This window comes from Aythya fuligula, chromosome 1 (assembly GCF_009819795.1).
Source record: "Aythya fuligula isolate bAytFul2 chromosome 1, bAytFul2.pri, whole genome shotgun sequence".
In the NCBI taxonomy this organism is placed as follows: Eukaryota; Metazoa; Chordata; class Aves; order Anseriformes; family Anatidae; genus Aythya; species Aythya fuligula.
In genome coordinates this window covers 76,268,782-76,294,903 of record NC_045559.1, presented here as the reverse complement: position 1 = coordinate 76,294,903, position 26,122 = coordinate 76,268,782, and the positions used below count along the sequence as shown (strand labels likewise).

General features: G+C 40.4%; 2 protein-coding genes across 2 annotated transcripts in view; one reads left to right on the top strand and one right to left on the bottom strand.

The window, feature by feature from the left end:
• Positions 1-11,984, top strand: part of GYS2 (glycogen synthase 2) — a 48,795-nt gene extending 36,811 nt beyond the window's left edge. The window contains exons 11-16 of the mRNA XM_032204737.1: positions 204-317; positions 3,503-3,629; positions 5,397-5,492; positions 9,094-9,257; positions 10,615-10,695; positions 11,763-11,984. Of these exons, the coding sequence (XP_032060628.1) occupies positions 204-317; positions 3,503-3,629; positions 5,397-5,492; positions 9,094-9,257; positions 10,615-10,695; positions 11,763-11,984 (804 nt within the window). The remainder of the gene's footprint in view (positions 1-203; positions 318-3,502; positions 3,630-5,396; positions 5,493-9,093; positions 9,258-10,614; positions 10,696-11,762) is intronic.
• A 4,771-nt stretch (positions 11,985-16,755) lies between these two features.
• On the bottom strand, positions 16,756-22,810 carry SPX (spexin hormone). The gene is made up of 6 exons (XM_032186960.1): positions 22,805-22,810; positions 21,813-21,893; positions 21,627-21,684; positions 20,323-20,385; positions 19,607-19,693; positions 16,756-16,814 (listed from the first exon to the last, which is right to left on the bottom strand). Exons 1-6 carry the CDS (start codon positions 22,808-22,810, stop codon positions 16,756-16,758), a joined length of 354 nt encoding a protein of 117 aa, XP_032042851.1.
• Positions 22,811-26,122: the final 3,312 nt, after the last annotated feature.

Genomic DNA, 26,122 nt, shown 5'->3' with positions numbered 1-26,122 from the left:
TTTTATGGTCTCATTTGTAGCCTGGCTTATACAGGAGCACATTATATGATTGCAACTTTCTCTTTTTATCTTAAAATGAAACGGTAAAAACCTATCCACATCAATGGCAAAATCTCCCAGTGTCTTCCACTAACCTTAGACAATGATAGCAGGATGTGTTGCCAGCAGTTTTGCCCCTCATAGGTTGCCTTTTCTCTTTTTAGCGACATTGTCTGCCTCCAGTGACCACCCACAACATGATTGACGATGGCAATGATCCAATCCTCAATACCATTCGACGCATTGGCCTTTTCAATAACCGGACAGACAGAGTAAAGGTATGTTCTCTGATTTCCATTTTAGATACAAAATGGATTTTTTTTTTAAAACAGTCAGTCTGGATCATTAGAATGGGAAGCACAGTCAGATTCTTGATAGAGGGGCAATAATACACTACTGGAGTACTTCTCCCTCTTCCTCCCTTTCCAGGAATAACTAGTTACTTTACAGATACCCCCGTTGCTGTTTAATTAAGTTAATTTCAAATTAGAAATCTAATGCTAGGGATTTGACTGTTTTCATTGCTGCATCCTGTGCTGAACAAGGAACTACTGACATCCAGAAAGTACCATAGGTTATTTGCACCTGGATGTTAAACTCTTTAACAGATTAATTTGCTTAAAACTGGAGGTCTAGAGTTTCAGCACAGCCATTTCTGAGTATTGGTTCTCGTATTAAGAACAGCGGCCTGACGCTCAGCGTTTGCTGTAAAAGCTAACCAGGATTCTGATCCTGAACAGAAATATTTCCTATTCATGCTGCCCTCGTGTTTAATTCAATTGCTGAATCTAAAATTATGTAAATAAATTATTTCCTATACTTCCATGTATGTTTTACCAGACCACAGAAATGATCATCTCCATCTTCCACAGGTCTGTCAAAGTTTTTTTAGTCTGGCAGTCTGTGACATTTTCTCTGTTAACTATGGCTCTCTCTTCTTGCATTCTTTTCCTCTTCCAAACATCCTTTTGGTGGTCAGGTGTATAGTATCTCTGACAATGATATATCTCTTTGTCGTGGTTCCGCTTGAGTGGGCAGCCGAGCTCCACCACAGCCGCTCTCTCACTCCCCCTCCTCAAAGAGGAATGGGGAGAAAATATGTGAAAAGGGCTCAAGGATTGAGATAAGGACGAGAAAATCACGCAGTAATTATTGTAACGGGCAAAACAGACTCGGCATAAGGAGATAGTAAGATTTATTGCCTATTACTAACAAGCGAGAGAAGTGAGAAAACAAAGGAAAAAGCAAACCAAAAGCACCTTCCCCCCCATCCACCCTCTTCCACCTCCTCCCCCCGAGCGGCGCAGGGGAACGGGGGAATGGGGTTATGGTCAGTCTACAGCACTTCTTCTCTGCCGCTCCTTCTCGGTCACTCTTGTCCCCTGTGTTGTGGGGTCCCACCCACGGGATGCAGTCCTTGATGAACTGATCCGGCGTGGGCTTCCCACAGGCAGCAGCTCTTCCAGAACTGCTCCAGATATGGGTCCGTACCACGGGGTCCATCCCTCAGGAGAAAACTGCTCCAACCTGGCTCCCCTACGGGCAGCAGCTCCTGCCGGGTCACCTGCTCCTGCGTGGGCTCCTCTCCACGGGCTACAGGTCTGGCACGGAATCTGCTCCGGCAGGGGTCTTCCACAGGTGGCAGCCTCCGTCGGTGCAGGGCCACCTGCTCCACCGTGGTCTCCTCCACAGGCTGCAGCGTGGAACCCTGCTCCACCGTGGTACTCCATGGGCTGCAGGGGGACATCCTGCTTCACCATGGTCCTCACCACAGGCCACAGGGGACTTCTGCTCCGGCGCCTGGAGCACCTCTCCCCCTCCCTCTACACTGACCTTGGCATGTGCAAGGCTGTTCTCTCACTCCCTTGACTCTCCCGGCTGCTGTGTGGTGCAGCGTTTTTTCCCTGTCTTAAATATGCTCTCACAGAGGCGCAAAACAACATCGCTTATTGGCTCGGATCTGGAAAACAATGGGGCCCTTCCCAAACATGGGGCAGCTTCTAGATCTTTCTCACAGAAATCACCCCTATGGCTCCCTGCTACCAAAACCTTGCCACGTAAACCCACTACACTCTTGTTCTCAGTATGCTGGCTGTTAAACTCATGAGGATTACTGCATAACCATTTTCCTCAACTTCCTAGTATGCTTCTTCATGGCTTAACTGTATATCTACTAAGCACGTGTCTCCAATGAGCTCTGAGAATGTAATATGATAGTAATATACCAGATGTAATAAATGTAGGGTAGAAGGAGGCACTGTATATAAATGTATTAAAAATTACTCAGAACTAATAGCTTGAAGTCATTAGAAAGCAGATTGTGTATAACACTGCAGATACCTCCTCCTAATTCTCAGCAAACTTCACTGAAAAGGTTGTACAAAACTGGCATTACCACTGGAAAATTACCTACTACTTGAACAGAATGTATACTAAATGAGCTGATTGTATCAATAAAAGTTCTCTAAACTTGAAAGAGAAAGTCATCTTGAGACACGTATGACATGTCCACACAATTGTCATGTGAAAAAAACAGTGATGCCAATGGGAAATCTTACTTGAATCAGTGGGTTCAAGTAAGCTTGCATATGAGAAGTTTACAGGCAATTTACTGGTTGAATACACTCATGTGTTGATTTATGCAAGTGAGTAGCATGACTCTGTTATTAAGAATAAATAAAGGCATCTCCCTGATGAGGAATGATGGTTGAAGTATGATAATTTGGGGAAGAAAGGCCCAGAGGTTAAACCCTTCCCTCATACTTCTTTCTACCAGAGCTGACTGGACAACCTACACAAGGTTCTTTACCTGTCAGTGGAATATGGGGCAGTAACACCAAGCTGAACAGAGTCATACAAATAAATTAGCTTGGGTCCTGGAAGAGGGACGTTAACCTAAACTAATAAGCTTTGTCCTTCAGCAAGATTAGTTAGCCCAGGCACAGGATTGTGATGATCGGGTTATAATATGTCTGGTTTCAAAATTCTTTCAGTTCTTAAAAGACCCTCTGAACACCATAAGCATTCCTATATTTCAATTGGAAGCTCAGGAGTGCTGTGTCCTCATGAGGTCTCCTCTAGAACAAGACGTCCCTGTACTGTCTGTACCTTGGTACAGCCAACCAAAAGAACCAATTTAGAGTTGATAATTGTCACAGCCTTAGCCATAATTCACAACGTGCATGGTCTTTTCTGATCAGGAAGGATAAAGCCAAAGACTTTTCCAGAAAGTACCGTTTATTATCAGTATTATTTCCAGGACAAGACCCATGCATGTGGCTTCATTACAAGATCATGTATTTTAGTGTGGGAATTGAATTAGGTAATTGAATTAGGATGGGCAAAGGAGGTATTGTCCAAGTACTTAGGAAAAGACCAGAGTGAAGGAACTGATGAAGTATATTGATAATTAAAATGTATTAGTAGTTTCCTTTCACCTCTAATGTAACTTTTGAATATCCAGGTGATCCTACATCCAGAATTTCTTTCTTCAACCAGCCCATTGCTGCCCTTGGACTATGAGGAGTTTGTTAGAGGCTGTCACCTGGGTGTGTTTCCATCATACTATGAACCCTGGGGTTACACTCCAGGTAGGCAATCTGTACATTTAACTAAGTATCAAAGATGAATACACATTCTGTTGATGCAGAATAGCTTTACAGCCAGTTTCTTCTGGAGTGCTGAAAAAACTCTTTTGACTCTGTTTCCTCTGCAGTGCAAAGGTCTTACTGCTGGCAAAATTTGGGGGCCAGGTGGTATAAAATGGCATCTACTGACTGACAACTACTCAAATTTGTCCCTGCGCTGGACCCTTTCCCATACTAACATGTAATCTTTTGATTTTCTGTGGCTTTAGAAAAAAAAAATGCATATTGAAAAACTTAAAGCAACAACTCTGTTGCTACCAGCAGACATACTTCAGTGGATTTAATTCAAGATAGCAATTAGGTTTGATAGACATATATAATACCATATCTAAGATATTTACCACAAACACTTACATAAAGCGATGGTGAATATCACAGACTTAAAGGGAAGTTTCTAAAGATAGAGAAAACTTGTAGTTTCTGACATTAAAAAAAAAAAAAGTTAACAATCCAAAATTTAAAAAAGGCACTTAGCACCTAATGAGATCAGTGCAAACTATAAACATGAATACTTGTGAAGATCAAATACCAGGTGTCTTTTATGTCCTCCAAAATATCTTCTGTAATCTCGATACACATCTAAAAGTTTAGATGCTCCTCTGAAGTGCATTTGCTGCAAGCCAATGAATCAGAATAAAAATTTTGCAAAGTTGATCATTCTCCAGAGCTATTTCTCTCCAAGTAAGAGACCTATCTAATTCCAACTAAGACAACGGTCTTGCATTCCGGCAATTTCTCTTCCTGATCAAGTTTCAGGTAAAGTATAAAGAAAATGTGACAACCAGGTAACTTCGAAGTAACCCAGCCAGAAAAGTTAGACTGTTAACAGTTTTGAGGAAAGCTGTGATTTATGCTAGTTAAAAGAATAGCTTCTCTTTCTTTTATTAATGCAAAAATTTATTTCTTTGTTGATATACCCACTTAATTCTCCAAGAAACAAAAAGTGGTGGTTTTTAGGTGGATTTGTAGCTCTGTTTTATAGACACAATCTTTGTTATCATATGAATGAAGGGCGTGTAGACGGCTTTCAGCATTTCAAAGACTAGAGTATTCTATTTTATCTGCCTGCTAGCATAGGATAGGCTTAATTTCATCAGCAAAAAACTCTTTAAACCTGACTAAATAGTTATTCTTGCTCACAGCAATGACAGAAATAACTACAAAAGATGTGTACATTTTATAATTTTATGATACTGGTTCCACATCTACGTTGAAAACAATCCTAAATTAATGATGCTTTCTTTGTTGTTGCTATATGGACCAGTTTACAAACAATGAATATCAAAATAAAAAGTTTAACCTGCTCAAGCAACTAAGTGATTCAATTTTCCAAATAGTCATGAACACCTAATGAACATTTGTGTATAACAGGCTTCAATTTAAACTCCAAACAAACAGTCCAGACCATATGTTGGGATTCTCTGTTTCAACACTGGATTCCCAGAAAGTTTTCAATTTAGCTGCTGGGAAACATGAGGCTAATTTCACAGTGCAAAATTTTCTCTTTAAAATTCCATTTTTTCTTTCTTCTTTTTTTCTTTTCCTCAAAATCCACAAAAAAAGCATAATAGTTTTCCCTTGTCATTTTCAGAGCAGCTCTAGTTTTATGGGACCTCTGTCAGCCTGTTTCTTTTTCTTTTTTTTTCTCTCAGGGTAAAATCATTCAAAACATACTGCCCTGAAACACTTTTTGTCTGTTTCTTTTGGCAGCTGAATGTACTGTGATGGGCATTCCAAGTGTGACCACAAACCTTTCTGGATTCGGCTGTTTTATGCAGGAACATGTTGCTGACCCAGCTGCTTATGGTAATTTTGTTTGTTTGTTTTTTAACACTGTATCAAAATAATGCCCCTGCATTAGGAAATCAAAAAGCACAGCAATAGTGCTTCAACTTCTCACTTTCATGCTTTCACTATTGCCATGTGGTTCACTGGGGGAATACATTCAGAGCTCCAAAAACCAGTTAGAATCATAGAAACATAGTCTCCTAGCACTTCATAAAGTCACAGAATGGCTCGAGTTGGAAGGGACATCAAAGATCATCTAGTTCCAACCCCACCTGCCATAGGCAGGGATGCCACCCACTAGATGAGGTTGCTCAAGGCCTCATCTAACCCGGCCTTGAATTAAGCATTAATACAGTCTTACTTAACCCTTAAAGCATACTTTCCATAACTGGAAATTCTTGAGGTAACACTGTTTTTTAGAAAACAAGCTACAAACACCTTCCCCCCATCCACTCTCTTCTACCTCCTCCCCCCAAAGTGGTGCAGGGGACTGTGGGCTGTGGTCAGTCCCTGATGCTTCATCTCTGCCACTCCTTCATAGTCACTCTCTTGGATGCAGTCCTTTCTAAACTGATCCTGTGTGGGCTTCCCACGCAAGTAGTTCTTCAAGAACTGCTCAAACATGGGTCTGTGCCACGGGGTCCATCTATCAGGAGCAAACTGCTCCAGCACAGATCCCCAACAGGCGGCAGCTCCCCCCAGGCCCCCTGCTCCTGCGTGGGCTCCTCTCCAGGGCTGCAGCTCCAGCCCGGAGCCTGCTCCTGCAGAGGCTCTCCAAGGGCCGCAGCCCCCTGCTCCACCGGGGGCTCCTCCGTGGGCTGCAGCATGGAGATATGCTCCATGTGGGACCCATGGGCTTCAGGGGACAGCCTGCTCCACCAGGGGCCTCTCCACAGGCCGCAGGGAGCTTCTGCTCCATGCCTGAAGCACCTCTTGCCTTCCTTCTGCACTGACCTTGGGGGATGCAAGGCTGCTTCTCACTCCTCTCTCTCCCAGCTGCTGTTGTGCAGCAGTTTTTTTGAACAACCCCGCCCCTTTCTTAAATCTGCTCTCACAGAGGCACAAATAACACCACTTATTGGCTTGACTCTGGCCAGCAGCAAGTCCCTTTGGAGCTGGCTGATAAGTTCAGCAGCTGCCCCTTATCTAACATGGGGCTGCTGCTGAACTCTTTTCACAGAGGCCACCCCTGCAGCCCCCCACTACCAAAACCTTGCCACATAAACCCAATATGCTTCCCCAGGCCAGGGCCTGGGGGCTTCTCTCTGGTCACCCCTGCAAGGGCTGCCAGCAGAGAATCTATGGGTAAATACCCTGCAACACACGCTGCCTTGCCTGCCACTGGCAAGAGGACAGGGGTGCACAGGGGCCTCTATCTGCTCAGCATTGCTGCTGGGATCTTCTAATTAGTGCCTCAAGTAGTGGCTTGGACCCTCTCTTCACACACCACCCCTGCTAGAATCCCGCAGTTAGCATCAGAGCCCCTCTTTCCGCCCAGTACCCATTCTGGGATCCCTTAATAAGCAGAACAGACTCTCAGTCCACCCAGCAGCTATGCTCTGATCCCTCCAGTAGCAGTAGAGCCCCTCTGTCTTTCCACCACCCCCTTATCAGATCCTTTAATTAGCAGTAGAGCCCATCTCCACCAAGCACCCCAGCCACAGTGAGACAGACACACAACCTCCCCTTCCTCCCAACACCCTGACCGGATCCCTCAAGTAGCTGCCCTGAGCCCATCACCACCCACTATTGTTGCTGGGATCCTTCAAGTAGTGGCAGAGCCCCATCCTGCTGGGATCCCTTAATTAGCAGCACAGACCCTCTGCCCTCCCATCTCACCTGCCTAGATCCCTCAAGTAGTGGCAGAGGTCCTCTCTGCACACAGAGGGGGTCTATAGGGTAGACCCTATGTCCACCCATCACCCCAGCCAGGGTCCCTCAACTAGTGAGAGTCCGTGAGTCCCCTACCACCTCAGCCCAGATCCCTCGGGTAGTAGAACAGCCCCTCTCTCCACCCACACCACTACCAGCATTGCTTAAGTAGTGGCTTGGTTCTTCTGTCCTCCCGTCTCCACTGTCCTGATTCCCTGAGTAGTGGCTCAGTCCCTATTTCTGTCTACGTTAAGACAACCACTGGCATTCATGAGATTACTAACACCTCCTTTGGCACAGATATGTAGTGTAATGCCAGCTGGTGTTGCATTGCCATTTGCCATGTGGCCTCGAGCCCTCTGTAGAGCTTTCATGCTATCCACCATAACGTTTGTAATACTTTGTATTTCCCTGGATAGATTTACTATTGCCTTTTTCTCACATTGTTATGACCAACCATGGCACGAGAACTGTGGCAAATCTGGGAGAGGTGGTTGACCAGATGGGCCATTGCTGTTTGCACTTGTATTTCTTACCTTTGCTCTACCTGGATGGATGCTGGCCTTTAACTTTGCCTATCGAGGGTGGCACATGCCAAAGAAAGGGGTGTGTTGTCCTGTTCCTCGCTCATCACGTGTCTTCCGTCTGTGGCCCATGGTCTCCCCCATTCCCAGCACTGTTTCATCAAGTGTACAATCCCACATGGAGACTGTCCAGACATGGGGCCTAGGTCACCATGAGCCACACAGACCCCAAGGCTGCTCCTGTAGACTGGACAGGGCAGAGCCAGGCAGGAGCTCCAGCAGGACATTATTATACATATATATATATACATATATATATATATATATATACATATATATATATGTGTATTGTATTAATTAATTAATATTGTATTATACCGTGTATATATACATATATACATATATATACACACACACATATATATATATATATATATATATATATATATATATATATATATATATATATATATATATATATACAGAGAGCATGGGTCACTTGCTGTTCTCTGCCAAAACATGGGTGTGGGCATTGACGTAACTTATACATTCCTAGGGAACACCAAGCAGTTCACTTAAGGTAGTTGTGTGTCTGTCTTACCTATTGAGATAGCTGAAGTCTATCCTCCTTTTCTTTCCAACTCCCTGGGGACAATAATAATGTATTGATCTTGGCAAACTACACAGAGGCAAAGTTTACCTCTGCCCTTTCTCAGCCAGAGTTGTACATTGATTAATGTGTGTGAGTTAGCTGTCTCTGTGCAAGTCACTAGTATTTGTACTGAAAACACAGCCCATGTCCTACAGACTGATTGACATTTATAAATTCTAGTGCAAACTTGGAAAGCATTAGATATTTTTTAAGCAAACAGTATTTTAAAATGGTGGGAGATAAAAGTGGTATGTCTTTAGCGAGAAAATCTTGAATCCTTTTGGATATATTTATACAAGAAAAACAACAACAAGAAAGTCTCTAAGTTTTGAGTAATCTGCTGTATTTCAGCTTGAAAGGTAAAGAAAATTGAAGTAAAAAAATACATATTTCCCTACATCTTTGAATGCCATCAAAATAGTAGCAAATGTTCCAGTTATAAACAACTGCCTTCCAACATTAAAAAAGGACATCTAACACGTAATGTTTGTAAGTCTATGTGACAGGAAGTAGAATGGAAATGTAAGAGGTCACCTTCAATTCAACTCATCTCCTTTTTTGTGTCTTTTAGGGATCTACATAGTAGACAGGAGGTTCCGCTCACCTGATGAATCATGCAACCAGCTGACTCAGTTCCTATATGGATTTTGTCAGCAGTCCCGTCGCCAGAGGATCATCCAAAGAAACCGAACTGAGAGGCTTTCAGATCTGTTGGACTGGAGATACCTAGGCAGGGTGTGTGAAACTATTAATAGAGGTATTAAAAACAGACACAGTGTCTAACTGTCTTCAGCATCATGCTACTTTGCAAGGAGGCATCCCTGTTCTGAAAGGCACCCATCAAAGGTGCTAAAGATAAAGCCTGCCTTTACATTTCAGTGTAATGCTTCCATTCTCCAGTGGTATGGAGGGACTTAACTGAATAGGTTAGAGCAGGAGCCAATCACGCTTAGTTTTTTGTACCCCTCATGCTAGTCAATGCAAAAAGCTTTTGGGAGCTTTCTCTGAGGACAATAGCACCCCTACACTAACTAAGATTTGTGCTCCAAAGTCATCTGGACTCTTTTCAAGGATCCTATTTCGTCACGGAAAGAGTAGTCGGGCATTGGAACGAGTTGCCCAGAGAAGTGGTGGCATCACCATCCCTGGGGGTGTTCGTGGAAAAGTTGGACCTGATGCTTAGGGACATGGCTTAGTGGGTGACATTGGTAGTAGGCTGATGATTGGACCAGATGATCTAGGAGGTCTTTTCCAACCTTAATGATCCTATGATTCTATCAATTCTTCCTGAAAGGCTGTTGGGCCTTGTGGATAGTCAGAACTCCTAAACTAAATCTGTACCTTAAAGGCAAAACAGTGTTTTTGATTTGACATAGAAAACACCACAGTACCACCTACTAAGAAATAGCAAAGCAATATTAAGTCCACAGGAGCAAAGGAGTGGAAGGATCCATACATATCAGTTTTGTAATGATTTCGGACCTTGCTCTGCTTTGGTATCTGTGTGAGATCCTTTCTGTTGATATTACTCCTGACACAATATAAGACTGACACAAGCTATTTTTTTTTAATACAGGTGATGGAGGCTGGTGAATATAATGGATCCATCAAATATTGTTACCAAATTCTTAAATGCCAAGCCTCAGAAATTCATAAATGTTTCTTCTTTGTAACTGTTACACATACTCTATATGCAAGAATGAGCCTAAAGTTTATACACATACGTATTTAGAGATGTAAAATTTCCTGGTTTTAAAAAGACACAGTTCTGTCTTGAGGGATAAATAATGCCTGTCACTCTACACCAAACTACACCGACTGAGATGAGTGCTATTTACCAAATTGGTACACCTTAGACTTAAAAGAACCTTATTCAGCTTCTGTTCCAGCTTCAGCTCTACTTTGGAGCTCATTACTTCACAGTGATATGTTTGTTACAGGTAGAAAAACCATTTGGGTTCTCTTTAGCTAAACACATGGTCAGGCTTTGTTAAGCATCACCTTTGAGAAGATATTCATGTTACATTCCTTTTTTTTCTGTGTAAATCCGCTGTCCTCCTTGACTTGTAAAGGTTTCTCTTTTATTTTGCAGTATTACATGCATGCCAGACACTTGGCCCTCAGCAGAACATTCCCTGATAAATTTGAGATGGAACCAAGTGCTCCACCAAAGGTACAGTCTGCTTTTGGAGATGAGTTCATCTGCATTTTGGCTGTTTTACACAGAGAAAGAGAGAGAATGTGTGTGTGCTTGAGAGAGAGAGTCAGTCAGCAAGTTTTGTTCTAACTGCAGATAAATTAGCTCACAGTTAAAATCTTAAGTTGTAGACCCAAGCTCCAGTCTAAGTTGTAATGATATCAAATGCAAACAGTAAGGATACCATGTGCAATACAGGGACAGTTCTTCCAGCAATTTAGAGTGATCTGGATGGGACTACGCCACTTTAGACCAGCTGAAGAACTGGTCCTTGGAATTTCTTTTAGAAAAGCGTCAACTTCTAGTTTTGCTCCTGGTAAACTCCATGAAGATGTTCTGCACTAATCCAATAATAAAAAGGAAGCTGGGAAAAGATACCAAGGGAAAACGAAGCAAAACACAGTATTCATCTAAACAGAGTATGTGAGGAGAAGGCTGTGGCTGGAACTGCAAGGGGTCCAGTTTAAAGGCATACTTTCAATCACTACACTTCTTGTGTAGTGCACATTAGCACCAATGTTAGAAGGGATGCTGCTCAAATTCAGTCCAGACACCCCCAGAGCAACTCAGGTTTTCAAATAGTAAGAAGAAAGGAATCACAGAATCACAGAATCACCTAGGTTGGAAGGCTCAGGCCAAGACTCCTTGTTTGGCTCTGGTTTTGCAGAAATTGATGTATAACTAGAAAATTGTTCAAAACTTCAGGCTAATTCTGAATTTCAGTCAGAGCATTCTGACTAGAGAGTTCAGGAGGATTTCATGTAGCATTGAGGGTTTTAATGCTCAATAAGTCAAAGAAACAATGCTGGAAAGGAAGCGTATTGTTTATGATACAAGCTAAAGATTACTGCCATACAGGCACATACTTCCTATCAGAGAAGGACTGAGAGGACCTGTATTTAAGGGAGTTTAATTTTGGAGTGGTCTAGCTTACATGCCATCACCAATAGTTTGCCTTGACGTGCTGACTGCCTTGAATTGCTGTACACAACCAACTGAGGAACACTGTGATAACATGTACAACTTGCTTCTCTCTCTGCCAGACGGAAGGTTTCAGGTACCCCAGGCCTTCATCAGTGCCACCATCACCTTCTGTCTCTCAGCATTCCAGCCCTCACCACAGTGAAGGCGAAGATGAAGATGAGGATGAAAGATATGATGAAGATGAAGAGGCTGAAAGGGATAGGCAAAACATCAAATCTCCCTTTTCCCTTGGAGTATTACCTCAAGGGAAGACAAAGCAGCATGGAGAGTACAGGAACTGAATGTGTTGCTCTCACTGTATCAGGGTCTCTTCATCCATTCAAGAGCTTCTCCTGTAGGCTTGGCAAGCTTTGTGTTAAGGACAGGGTGTTGTGATTAGGAGAATCTTAAATGTTACTTGAGTTACACTGTTGGGAAGCCTAATATTATTTCACCTTGAAAGTAGTTTAAATGACAATTCTGTGCCCAGTGAAGGTAGAAGAAATTTTTCAAGCTTAGTAAACCTAGACAATGTGACAGTCCCCTCAGGAGCTTATACAAACTGTAGATCATACCTTTGTTTGCATAATTGTCTATATTAATCATGGCCCATGCTGATAGCTCTATTATGGTTGTTCCAAATGAACTCTTGCTTCATTTATGCCCTCCATTTTCCCCTCCCAAACTGAAATGATCTTTAAATCAGAGCTCAGAAAATGTAGAGAAAAAGTGGTACACTGAGGAAACCTTATCAGGGTTAAAAAAGATTTACTGAAAACACAATGATCTTCATTTTTCCTCATGCTGTTTATCTTATTGTAAGCTTACATCATTTAAAACATTTTTTTACAGCACATAGAAGTGTCTTGATTCAGTGGTAAAATATACTGTGGAACAATATAAAGTCTTATGCAGTGGGCATTTGAATTTTAGAGATAAATGAAAGTCATCTTCCTGAAGTCATTTAGACCCACAATAAACAGCAGATCATTTATTTTATCATTTCTCTGTTATGTTTCTTTAATTGTTTTCACTATGTCGTACATTAAGTTTGTTAACCAAGTTCAGGGAAGAAATGAATGTTATTTGGTTAAAGAAAATGACAAAAATTGCTTAATTAACACCTTCTCATGCAGGCAAACCTACATGCCACAGAGCAATGTGAAAACATTCAAAGTTGTGCATTTAAATTCTTCCAATTGCCCCATAAGTTCATGCTCTCTTTCACTTCTGTGGAAGAAACCTCATCTTAAAAAATAATTCTAAAACAATTCCATCTTTTATTTAGAAGTTTGAAAATCAAGAATTTCTCAAGCTGTTTAAGAAAAGACATTTCTAGCAATTGATTCAGGCTGTTCCTCAGCAGGTAGGATGATCTGACCTCTGGAGGTATTTACCTTCACTGTCTTTTCTGGGGAGAGCTTACATGACCAGTTTTGATTAGATACCTACCTTTCAAACACTTAACCAACACTTGAAGACATGGTTCTTACTATAGATCATATAAAATAAAAGTGATTAAGTGCCTATCTGTATTTTTGGTCACCTAAAATCAGTTTTAAAATTGGACTTTCATTCTCAAGCTGATTTGGATAACTGAAAAAATACCTATTCTCAGAAGATATGTTCAAGTTTTATGGCAAAAACTTGACTGGATTTAAAAGGAGTCACTATTGTTTAGCCACTTATAAAGTAATTAAAAATGGTTAATAAGTATTTTTCATATGAAAGCAGTGAAAACAAAGATACCACATATGTATTTTCTTCATACCTTTTACTAAGTGGAAAACTGCATTCTGTGAGCTCAAAAATGTATGTTCTTTGTTGAAGTGGATTTAATCAGTTACCTTGCTGAGTCAATGAATATGATGTTTAAGGGTGCAACACTTCCCCACAGCATTCTCCTGGAAAAACTGACTGCTCATGGCTTGTATGGGTGTACTCTTTGCTGGGTAAAAAATTGGCTGGGTGGCCATGCCCAAAGAATCGTGGTGAATGGAGTTAAATCCAGTTGGCAGCTGATCACAAATGTTGTTCCTCAGGGCTCAGTATTGGGGCCAGTTCTCCTCAGTATCTTTATCAATGATCTTGACAAGGGAATTGAGTGCACCCTCAGTAACTTTGCAGACCACACCAAGCTGGGTACAAGTGTTAATCTGCTCAAGGGTAGGTAGGCTCTACAGAGGGATCTGGATAGGCTGGATTGACAGGCCAAGGACAAATGTATGAAGTTCAACAAGGTTAAGTGCCTGGTCCTGCACTTGTGGTATAACGCTATGCAACGCTACAGGCTGGGGGAAGAGTGTTTGGAAAGCTGCCCAGTGGAAAGAGACCTGGGGGTATTGGTCGATAGCAAGTTGAATATGAGCCAGCAGTGTGCTCAGGTGGGCAAGAAGGCCAACCACAGCCTGGATTGTATCAGAACCAGCGTGGCCAGCAGCACTAGGGAAGTGATCATCTCCCTGTACTCAGCTCTGGTGAGGTAGTAGAGGTCTTTTCCAGACTAAATGATTCTGTGATTCTAAAAGAACATTTAAAGGTCATATTGAATGAAAATTAACTTTCTCTTAAAAAAAAAAAGAAAAAAAAAAAAGAAAAAAAAAAGAAAAAAAAAGAAAAAAAAAAGGATTTCAGGAAGCCTAGCATTATTGCTTGTATATCAACACACTGTTATAGTGAAGAAAAGCATTTAACCCCATGTTCCCTGTAATTTGCATTAACATCATCTGAGAATGATCCATCACTTCCTTTGTTGCTTACAAATGTTCTAGTAGTGACAAGCTGTTTATTATCATTCCAGACCCAGCATCATTTCAGTGCTGGAAGATATGATCACTACACACATAACTGTAAATCTTGCTAAATGATGGAGACAGCCCTGACAGTATTGAATCTGGAAGGGTTTTGCTGGGGTTACATTAAGACAGCTATGCTTTTTCTTTCTGGATAAGGAGAAAAATAAGCAACGTGTATTATCATGACTGCAGGTTCACTTAGATGTACTGAAGGTATTTGAGTTTCCTAGCAGAAACAGAGAGTTGGCATGACATCTTCTACAAAGCCAGCTATGTTTTTTTCATCATGCTCACGCGTTGTGAGCACCAGCCCAGTGACAGAAAGTGTACAATTTTTGATACATAACTAAAGTGAATACCATGCTCAGTCTTCTCAGAAATACTCCTGCAGGGGACAAAGTGATCTCTGCCTCCCACTTCCAGGCTTATTGTAGTTCTGCCTTGTACATGTATGTTAGGACCAGATATCAGTAGCAAGGCAGTTTTAAGTATGGCAAAACATTTCTGCCTTTTGAAATGTTAGGGGGAATGGCTTCTCATTCAGTCAAGGCAACAGACTGTCTAACTTAAATGCCCCAGATTTCTAACTGATACTGTCATCTGACAAGGTTAGTAGCAGCTTTATGTTACATAACCAATTATCTGCCATATTGCAAATACTGGGGTTTCACAGACAGCTCTACCTATGACAGAATTGCTGTTCTGGTTCATGATACTTAGGAAAAGGAAAAGGAAAAGGAAAAAGAAAAAGAAAAAGAAAAAGAAAAAGAAAAAGAAAAAGAAAAAGAAAAAGAAAAAGAAAAAGAAAAAGAAAAAGAAAAAGAAAAAGAAAAAAAAGAAAAAGAAAAAGAAAAAGAAAAAGAAAAAAAAGAAAAAGAAAAAGAAAAAGAAAAAGAAAAAGAAAAAGAAAAAGAAAAAGAAAAAGAAAAAGAAAAAGAAAAAGAAAAAAGAAAGTTTGAACTAGTGAGCTCAGATCCACAGGAATACATACAAGGTCAATGGAGAATGAGATTAGTACAATTTTTGTATTTCTAGGACATTTAGAGGAACATGAATTTCAGAATACTAAATCAGATGTCCTAATTTTTTCTTAATACTGATTGATCATACTGCAAATTTTGGTGAAAATTAACTTAATGCACTTTCAGAACATGCTTGAAACAAAGAGTTACTAAATGAATGAAAAGATTGTGGTGTCTTTAGATGAAATTCATCATGAATTCATTCTGTCATATAGTATACACTGCTATTGATAGATATATTACTGCTTAAAAATAAACAAACAAGGAGATTTTGATTTCTTCTATGTTTCGTCATGAAGTGACATAAACAATTACTGAAAATGCCTATGGCCCAATGATAGAAATTAATTACTCTTCAGATGCATTTTTTGTGTTGAGGAGAAGCATTATAGTTAGTGTGAGTTAACAAAATTAATTAGCAGTATCATGAGAAAGATCTGAGGAAAGTAGTATTAAATGATGAAGAGCAGGACCAGGGCTAAAGGTTAAAAAAAAAAACATAGTTGCTTGGACACAAGAATCATGTGGCTATTTTTTAATTACATGAGAACTACAGAGGGCTTTCCAGTAAGACCACAAAGCTGCATGAATAATGTTCAATATGTCTTTATCAGCATGGAATAATTAACCATTTTATATATAATTTCAGTTTGAAAACTTAAAAAACAACAAAAATGTACAAGAATGATGCAACTAATATTCTGTGTGCCAGTTGTCATGTATGACACTAGATTTGTAACTAGTGTGCCACCACCAGCTCCAGCAGACCTGTACCACCTGCAGCAGTAGTGACTGTATGCCATGGACCCTATTGAGGCCCTGATTCTGTACTAACCTTCATCAACATACAGGGACAGAAATGAAAGAATCCACCTTAATTGGAAGTAAAAATGGCTCCGATATACAGCTGGGTAGAAGGTGGCAGAAGGTTTTCCACTCACTATTGAAAATTTGATTTTAATGAAGTAATTGTGCAAAAGGACAGCTTTAATCATCCTTTCAGCTAAGATGGAACAGCGTATTTTAAACTTTGGATTAGAAATACAAAATGATCTAAACAAGGCAAGAACTTTACAAATATCTTTAGCTGAATTGGTAATTTTTAATCAGTTTGTATTCAAACCATTGCTATGAATAATATGTGAAAAATACGTGACCCTTTTGGAACTTAAGTGAGGACAAATTAAATGCTCTGTTTACACAAATCATGGTTTCAGGGTATACAGAATACAAATGTTAAAGAAATTTGAAATATTTCACCAATTTGATAAATTATCCGTCAAGTAGCCAGGGTGATCACCATTTTCTTCTTCAACTGTAAGACAAGACACAATGGGAGAAAATAAGATGTAGATAAAGGAAAGTTCAGCCACCCATAGTTTTCAGGATATGAATATACCTCAGGGACAGCCCTAGTGTAATCTGACTGCTTAGCTAAATGATGAAAATAGAAATAATCATGCCTTCTGTCATTTTAAATGTAGGAATTTTTCTGTTTGTTGAGGAACAAGGATATAAGCCATGTCCAGAGAAATATTTTGGTAAAAGGAACAATTTTTTCATGAAAAAAAAATATATTTGTTCTGTATTTGCACATTTCTCTCAGTCAAGAGGATTCTAAAATCAACTGAACATGATCTTCTGAAAATGTGTGACTTATCCATGTTTGATTGTTTTGTTAGTCTAGTACTACAATGATGTCAATGTTATTTCAGAGAGTATTTTTCAAGCAAGCTGGCAGTTTTGCTTAGCTTTCTCAGATGTGTCACCTTTTTTCTTAATGGGTGTTGCCAGACACTATCTCCTTTTGAACAGCAACAGCAGGCAGGAAAACACCACTAAAATTTATGAATCATGAACTTCACAAGATTTTCTCTTTTTGTTAGCTCACAAGAAACAGACGCTTTCACTGATTTATCTTTAGAATTGCCCATATAGTTTGTCCAAAGACTTATGCTCATTGTTAATTCTGCCTCTTTCACCCAAAGCACCACTGAAATATTTGGTTTTCAGACTTCTGCCATGGCAGGGAGGAGAGAGTTAAGCATAGAGCCCCAGAATTATGTGAGGTACAGTGGGAGATGCTAGGAGTTGGAAAAGTCAGTAATGGTTCAAGGATATCTGCACATACACCAGGTAAATTCTGTTTTCATTTCAGGAAAGCTGTATACTTTAGATAAACAAGGTGAGGTGGTATGGCAGCAATGGCAAGTTATTTATTGCACGCTAGTGATCACGTCAAAGGTAACGAGGCAGTAATAGGCCTGTTTTACCATGTATCTATGCAAAAGGTACAAAACACCTCATATTTCACTTGGGTTTTTCTTTACATTTCATAATTCAAATAAAGCTCTTCTTCCTATTGTGACAACTGTAATTAAGAGGCTGCATAAAAATCTCACAACTGAGACCAAAAATGCCACAAAGATAGCTTCTAGTCACCTTATATTCCTCCCTGGCCTGGACCAAAGAGGCAAGGAACATAGCTTGGACAAGCTCCTGATCTTGCATAAGCTCTTCCAACCTCCCCAGCACCAGGGACTGGAGTACAGCACAGAGTCACTGGTGCTTGTATCCTTCCCTTTTCAACTTCCCTGTTCCCAACTCCATTTCCAAATGGAGCAGGCCATTGACAAAAAAATAGTCTGTTTAACTGAAGAGGTGAAGGGTACCTGTACTCAGCTCTGGTGAGGCCACACCTCCAGTACCGTGTTCGCTTTTGGGCCTCTCAGTACAAGACATATCAAGGGCCTGGGGTGTGTCCACAGAAGGGCTACGAAGCTGGTGAAGGGCCTGGAGCACAAGTCCTGTGAGGAGCGGCTGAGGGAACTGGGGTTGTTTAGTCTGGAGAAGAGGAGGCTCAGGGGAGACCTTATTGCTCTCTACAACTACCTGAAAGGAAGGTGTGGGGAGCTGGAGGTCGGCCTCTTCTCACAGATAACTAGTGATAGGACTAGAGGGAATGGCCTCAAGTTGTGCCAGGGGAGGTTCAGGTTGGAAATGAGGAGACATTTCTTCTAAGAAGGAGCAGTCAGGCATTGGAATGGGTTGCCCAGGGAGGTGGTGGAGTCACCATCCCCGAGGATGTTCAAGGAAAAGTTGGACCTAGCACTCAGGGACATGGTTTAGTGGGTGATATTGGTAGTAGGGTGATGGTTGGACCAGATAATCTTGAAGGTCTTTTCCAACCTTAATGATTCTATGATTCTATGACAGGCGACAGAGTGCATAGATTTAGGGTCTCAGCATGGTGAACTGTATGTATGCAACAGAAGATGAGGGGTTTGGGATAACAGCTTTGCAGGAAGGCTGGTCTAGGGAGGAAAGGTGAACTATTGCAGGGTGAGGGAGCTGGGTGACAGGAGACAGGGCTCTTCATCTAAGGGGGTGCAATATGTGTGAAGGAGATGGGGGAACACAAGTTATTTAAGACTGACTCAGTAACTGGTTTCTGCTGTAGGAGGCTGTGAAAGACAGGCACAGGTTTTCAGGTTTTGCTTTGAGAAGCAGAAGTATGCAGCAGCAGTGTGAGAAAGCAGGTGATGAGGAGAGAGAGATGGGATGGCTGGACAAGCTCTATGGCAGGCTGGGAATACATGAATGATTACTGGATTTTTCAGGATATTTCAGGGCTCTGCCTCTAAATCTCCTTGGGACCCTTTGTCAACTGTGCCAGTGAGCTCTCAGAAGCCAAATGTTAATCCCACAGCTCCTGTTCTGAAGCTTTTTAGAATTCTTTTTAAGCATTTCTACCAGGGCAGAAAAGCCAATGGAGTAATGAAAATTTCACAAGCAATATTTTGTAGAAAAAGGAGTCCCATTAGAGAAGTTTTGTTTTAGAAAATTCAAATCAAAATAGCCATTCCCTTGAATCTAAACCAATAAAAATCTGAAAAGCAAATGAAAAGCAGACAAAAGTTTACCAACTATGACTTCTCAGATTCATGCTATAGCTTGTGTAAATGTACACCCTGATAAAATATACCCTGTGGAACACCTTATTTCAAGACTGACTTTTTAGATTAACATGTTAGTATTTATAAACCCCTTATTAGTACTTATAAACCCCTTTTTAAAAGCTCTGGGAAAAACAAAACATGCACTTACCTTGTTCTTGGGCTTTCTGTAAGGAACTAAGGAACAGTGCTGCAGCTTCAGAAAGAGATAAAGGATTTGTATTTTGGCTGCGTGTTTCTAGAATTACAAAATCAGAGATGCCCAGTTTGTCAGTGTTTTATGCGATTTCTTTATTTCACTCTGCTTTTATATCTACAAATAGAGATATAAATAGAAAAAAATACTGCTCTTTCCTTCACTCTGTAACATTATGTACTCAAAACCAGCCTGATAAATGTCTAACACAGAAGAGGTTACCTATTTCTTGCAAAGGGGGTTCCTTAGAAAGTAAAGAGAACATTTTTTTTCACGTGTTATTATTTTGCTAGGTTATTTCCTCTGGGCACATTGTCTAGCATGAAAAAATGTTGTTGACTTTTGTCACTTGTCAGTTCAGCAGAATTAATAATTTCATTTGATTTTTTTCCACTGGGAAAAGAAAGTCAAAGGGCCTGATGATAATGTGAAACATTATCATGTGAATACTAATAATGTGAAACATCAATGCTAATGGAAGTGAAGTCACAGGTACACAAGAAAAGAAAATCAGATACATGGTCTTTATAATGTGCTTTTTGGAATGAAGGATATAACAAAACAAAGTTATATTTAAAAAGTGCTTCCTTAAATATGATTACAGGAAAACAACCCCTCTCCTGTTTCTATAGATTTCTTTCCTAATCTGAGAAAAGACTGTGGGCACTTACCAAGCTGCATTCTGTCATACAGATCCTTTCGCTGGCTCTCATCTGAGATGAATCGCCGTCCCTCTAGAAGAACAGTGGGAAAAGCTGAAAACAACCTCGCAAATCTGTTGTAATTTGTACCTTACAACCCCTAAAGTAGTCTTTTCAAAACTCAAAGTTACAGCATTAATTCTACAAACATAAAATTGGATGCATTTATCCCCTGGGGGATTTTTGAAATCAGCAATAGTCCATCCTTAACTGGAACACTCCCAAACATACTTTATTCTAAAAAGATGTTGTTCCAGCACTTTTCATTCATATGTTAATCTACTGTAGGAGCTGTATGTAGTATGGAGGAATTTACTGAATTTTCCTCAGTTTTTCCTTGACTCCTATATGGTCAAGAGCCTTCAATCGCTTTGCTGGTCTATAAAGTATTGTTTTTTAAAGGGATTTTGCTCTATAAAATGAAAAAACTAAAATAACTAAGTTATAATAAAAAATAATAATAACAGTTCATTATTCAGTTGGAAGAAGTAAATAAAAAGGTGGGGGAGAATCTCTTGTTTTGGTTTGTTTTTTTTAAGGAACTTTGCTCCCTCAATACACGCCTTGCCTGGTACTTTTTGATTTTGAAACAATTCAGAATAGAATTGTTAAAAACACAAATATTTATGTTAAATGTGGGTCTGCATCAGAGGACAAGATCATCTCTCCTTGACTCTAAATTTTATATTTAATGCTCCTTTAACTCTGTACTAATACCAGAAATTCAAAATAATTTTTTGCAAGAGTTAATTACAACAGTATTGATAACCCTGACATTCAAGTTCTTAGAAGAGGTTGCTTGTGGTTTGAATTCCAACTGTAATGCAAGATGCTTGTTATATGAATGTGTTTTATCCTATTGCTTGGGAAGATGCTTTAATTAAAGCCTGAGTGAGAATAAGGGATAATGACTATATCCAGTATGTCTTAACCCCCCTTTAAGATTATTTCAGTTAAGAGAATTGCTTTTCCAATAGGTTTCACAATCAAGCTTCCAACTCTATACATTTCCAGTACTTTCTGGAAGTAACTGTGCTTTTCTTCTTCCAGAAGTTGCTTTCTTCAATTTGATTTCTTTAAAAATTAGTAATAATACTGGCAATGCCACTGTTTCAAAGACAAGGAGAAATAATTATAATCATATCCAGGTAGGCTTCAGAATTTCTACCTACACAGTATCCTTACATTACTGCTTGTGTGGAGCCAAGCAGATCAGGAATAATCCGGTGGTATAGAAAGTCATCTCCTCAAAACTTAAAGAGCTTAGGACTTACGTGCACCCTTCAAATACAGCATAGCCTGGGGAGTCCAGTTTCTCCTTTGGAAATGAGCCTTTATGCCGAAAAAGAGAAAGAGACATGTCAGCACCATACGCCATTACAAACAAGTACAAGTACTTATACAGCACAAACCTGCGAGATGCAAGGATGCTGTGCATTCAGCCTGAGTGAGCTGTTTACCTGAGGAGCACTCCAGGAGAAAGATATGAAGGACACTGCAAGGAACAGTGCCACTGAAGATGCTGTCAATTTACGGAGTCCCTGTGCACAAGAACCACAAGACACAAGAAAAGGGTTTCAGGTCTGTAGATCTTCTCAATTTCAAATCTAAATGTGAAAGTATTTCCAGTCCCTCCTTTCTCCCTGTCTTGCTGCCCAACCTCCTCATGCTCTGTGGCTATTTCAGCTTCAAAACACAGTGATCCAACAAGAGGATGAATGTTAAATCAAACACTTTATTCTCTTTACTCATATTTATTATAAAGGTTCCATACAGGTGAGAACTGTCATTGAAGTGAACGCCTTTTGTGCTTCTATTTACAAGGACACTAGATCCTGCAGGAATGAGAATAATGTGCAAACTAAGGAGAAATATGATATAAAATGCATCTTGATTATACTACACCTGAAGACAGAAACTAGACAATAAGCAAAAGTAGGGGACTTGTTATTCCAAACAAACGAACAGGGAAAGTAGATCACTAGTTCCTCAGGAAAGGAAGTTTTTAAACTTAACATCTTATTTGCATCAACCATGATTACATACTTGTCATGAGATAGGCTTACTTGATTCTTGGAGTTTGTTTGCTGATGCAGCACATGCAAATGAAAGCATTCAGCATAAATCCTCTGCAAACAAATTGAATATCTGCTTGTTTGCACAGATCATGTTACTATTCATGCATTGGTAACCATGATGGGTAAAAGAGAGGATCTAGCATTATGATTCACAGTGTTTTATTTCAGTCTGTTTTTGAGAGCGCATTTTGCTTATTTATTTCTAATGCAGTGGTTTCAAGCACACTGAACATAATGACATGTATATTTATCTTAAGTTATTTTTTAATGTTAAATTTGTTAACCCCCACTGCAGTTCCTAAAATATTATGTTGAAATGAAAAATCTTGAATTGCAAACTAAATGTTTCCCACATACCAAAAAGTCTCACTCACCTTCATACTTATTACAGTGGTGAATCTTCAGTCTTCGTTTCTTGGGATAACGTGTCACAAGATCTCCTAAACGTTTGTGGGTACCTTTTTAAATCTTCAGAGTGAATGTCCCCTCCCCTTCTGTGGCAGGGTGGAGGAGTCTAAAGGGATCTCTTGTCAGCCCTGTAGATGGAGAAGTAGAAGGTCTGATGACTCCTGAGGGAAACCTGTAGTCTTGCAGGAAGTCAGTGAAGTGATTGAAAGATAGACACACTTGGAGATGCACCCCATTAGCCAGGTGAATACTTTCTGAATACATCAGCATCAGCCTTGTGCATTTGCAATACAATGTCACCTTCTTGCCAGATGATCGATAACAACGGCCAGAAGCAAATATTAATATGGATGATGAGTATTTACCTAGGATAATCTAACTTCAGGTTGTTAGTCATTTTGGACACTGGAAAAGGTAGTAAATAGCTCCCCAGTCATAACATGCCAACATTGAGAAAAGGGTGACTTATCCAAGGGTCACTTGAGATTGTTCCTAGCATACGCTTAGAGGGGGCAGTCTCTTGTTTGCTTCTCTAACAATCTCTTGCGTATGGTTTTCTTACACATGAATAAAAATACTAAGCTGAATTAAAAAAAAATAAAAATAAAAAAAATATCCTTAGTAGCCAGAAACACTTTACTGTCTCCTGGATTGATTGGAATAAAAGCCCAGGTTGTGGGCTTGAATTGGTCAAGCAGTGGAGCAGTTAACAGAAGAAAGGCAGGAAGAGGGAATCAGAGAAGCCACTTGCATAAGCTACTTCTAAGTGATTGTTGTCTCATCACAGTCATGGATGGTCGTTTTGGTCCTCAGGCAAAGAGTGAAACATGCTTGATTCCTAGCTTTGCTTGTTTTGCAGCTAGTGTTTTTATCTCTGCTTCTTCATTTTTTCCTTTGTAAAATGAGAGAGGATCAGAAGGGGAAGGGAAGCAAACAGGGAGTCAGAAATTTGCTGATTGGAAGACTGAACAACAACAAAAAAACCTACTCTGGGACCCTCACAAACCAAACCACCTTGTTATGTAACAAAAATACAAGTCATCCTATAGGTGTGACAAGCACATGCTCGTGTATGTGGAGTCTGAATTAAGAGTGTACAGGCAATGTTAAGGCTTTGTAGAAGCCTTTTCCTGAGATCAGGTGTCTTTGGAGACTGCTCTGAACCACACTGATACTGAAGATGCAATTACTCTCCTGCTTTTGGGGGAAATTTCTCTCTGTTCTGTGCTGATGCCAGACAGAGAGAGTTCTCTAAGTCATGCAACTTAGAGAACTCATGTTAACTACAACTCACTCTGGCATAGATGCAAGAACTGAAAGGGAAGTTTAGGTTTTGGCCTCATGCAGCTCTCATGATGTTTGGGAACTGCCATTGTACCTCTGTCCTCTAAAAAGGCCATGCCATGATGCACCTTTATCCAGCAAAATGTATTCTACTTGCATCTTCTTCAATATGAAGTTTACATTTTCCCTGCTATTTTCTTCTTGCTCTGACAGAGACATTTCTTGATGATGTTTTACCCTTAGCCTTAGAAGAGGGTTATGCATTGCATCCAGAAGACATTTAACAAGCAGAGACTTGGAAAAGACAAAGCTACTCACCTGTCCCCTGTAGCTGCTTTGGAGCCTCTCTTTATGCACAGACCAAAGGGCCAGAATCACAAAGTACAACTGAGTCTATGAAAATTAACCCCCAAAGTTCAGCACTACTCACTGCAAAGTAAATTGTCTTCACAATGGTCGTCCTTGTGGTAGAACAACCAGAATGTGTTTGACACAGACAATAAGTCCTCGTTCTCCTGCCACTAGAATGAGGCAAGTTAACTGTGAAGACAACCAGGTCTTCTCCTCCTGTTGGAAGTGGGGAGAAAGAGAAAAAATGGGAGGCATGGATAAAGATTTATGTCACTACCACACTGTAGGAAGAAAACTTCAGCCTTTCATATCTTTTGACCACTTTCCAAAGTCTTCAGCTGCTTGAAGTTGGTGTTGCTGGAGTTGTGCTCTCTCTTCCAAACTTGTCTCTGTTGGCAGTCCCACCCTTCTCCTTGTGGTGTCTGTGGCTTGTTTGAGGCTGCCCAGAGGGTAAAAGGGAGCTCAGCTGGACAGGTCAAAACCTGAGCTGGCTTATTGTGGGATCAGGTGACCAAGGGCAAAAAATCACTCAAGGGCAAATGCAGGACCTTGACAGCATCCTCTAATTAGTCAGAACTGTTTTAATGCTGTCTTGTCAGGTGTCTCAATGGCATTAAAGTGTCTAAAATTGAAGGGTTTAGTTTCATCCAGTAGCAAGAAACAGTCTGCTTTCCCCAAACACCATCCAGGACACTTAAGACACTCATGTGGGTCTGCCAGCTGTGACACAGGGCCTGCAAGAGACCCAAGCACTTGTGGAGAAGGAGGTGGGGGCAGGCAGGGTTCCTAGGGCACCTAAATTGTCACTAGCTCCTTGTGACTAGAACTGAATCAATTCCACAGTTTCCCTTTCTGTGGAGGGAAACAGGACCTCGAAGAGCACCCTCTGCCCTCAGAGCATCTGACATTAAGAGAGAAGGACTGAATTCCCATCTGGAGATGTCTGTTTCTCTTCATTGGCTTCAGACAGAGCCTAGACAGCTGGTATTTTGCACAGACCATATCAGGTGAAATGAACCCAATCTAAAATCAAATTTCCATCGTGGTCTAAAATTAGGAGCTTCATAATCCTTAATGAAAAAGTGTGGAAATCAGACAGAGACTAAAGAAGAAAGCTTCTTGGTTTCCTTAAATTCTTTGTGCCTTTGTGACTTATGGCCCTAAATCCATTTAATTTCACTATGAACAATGATTCTAAGTTGCTTCGGTGTTTTAAAAAAATGTATTTCCAAACCATGTCCCTGGAAATAAGAAGTCTGTGTGCAGAACAAGGAACTCCAGGTTTGTCAATTCTACTTCAGTGATTAAATTTTAAAAGACTCTCCTTCTCTCTTCATAGCTCTTTCTTGTCGTGGTTCTATGAGAAGGGGGTCCTCTCACTTTTCCCAGAAATCTAACCACTTCTGGGATAGCATATGGGATATGCTCGATTTATTTGATTTATTTGCAAACAGCAACAGAAGGCAATACTTCATACATTGTAAAATGCACATACTGAAGGTTCTTGCATTCACAAAAAAAAAAAAAAAAAAAAAAAAAAAGGATTTGTATAGGCATATATAAGCCTATACTGTTGAAAATGAAGCAGCATGTAACTGGGTTATGGTTCATGACACACTGAAAAACTACAGCACTTCAGGGTGATAAGC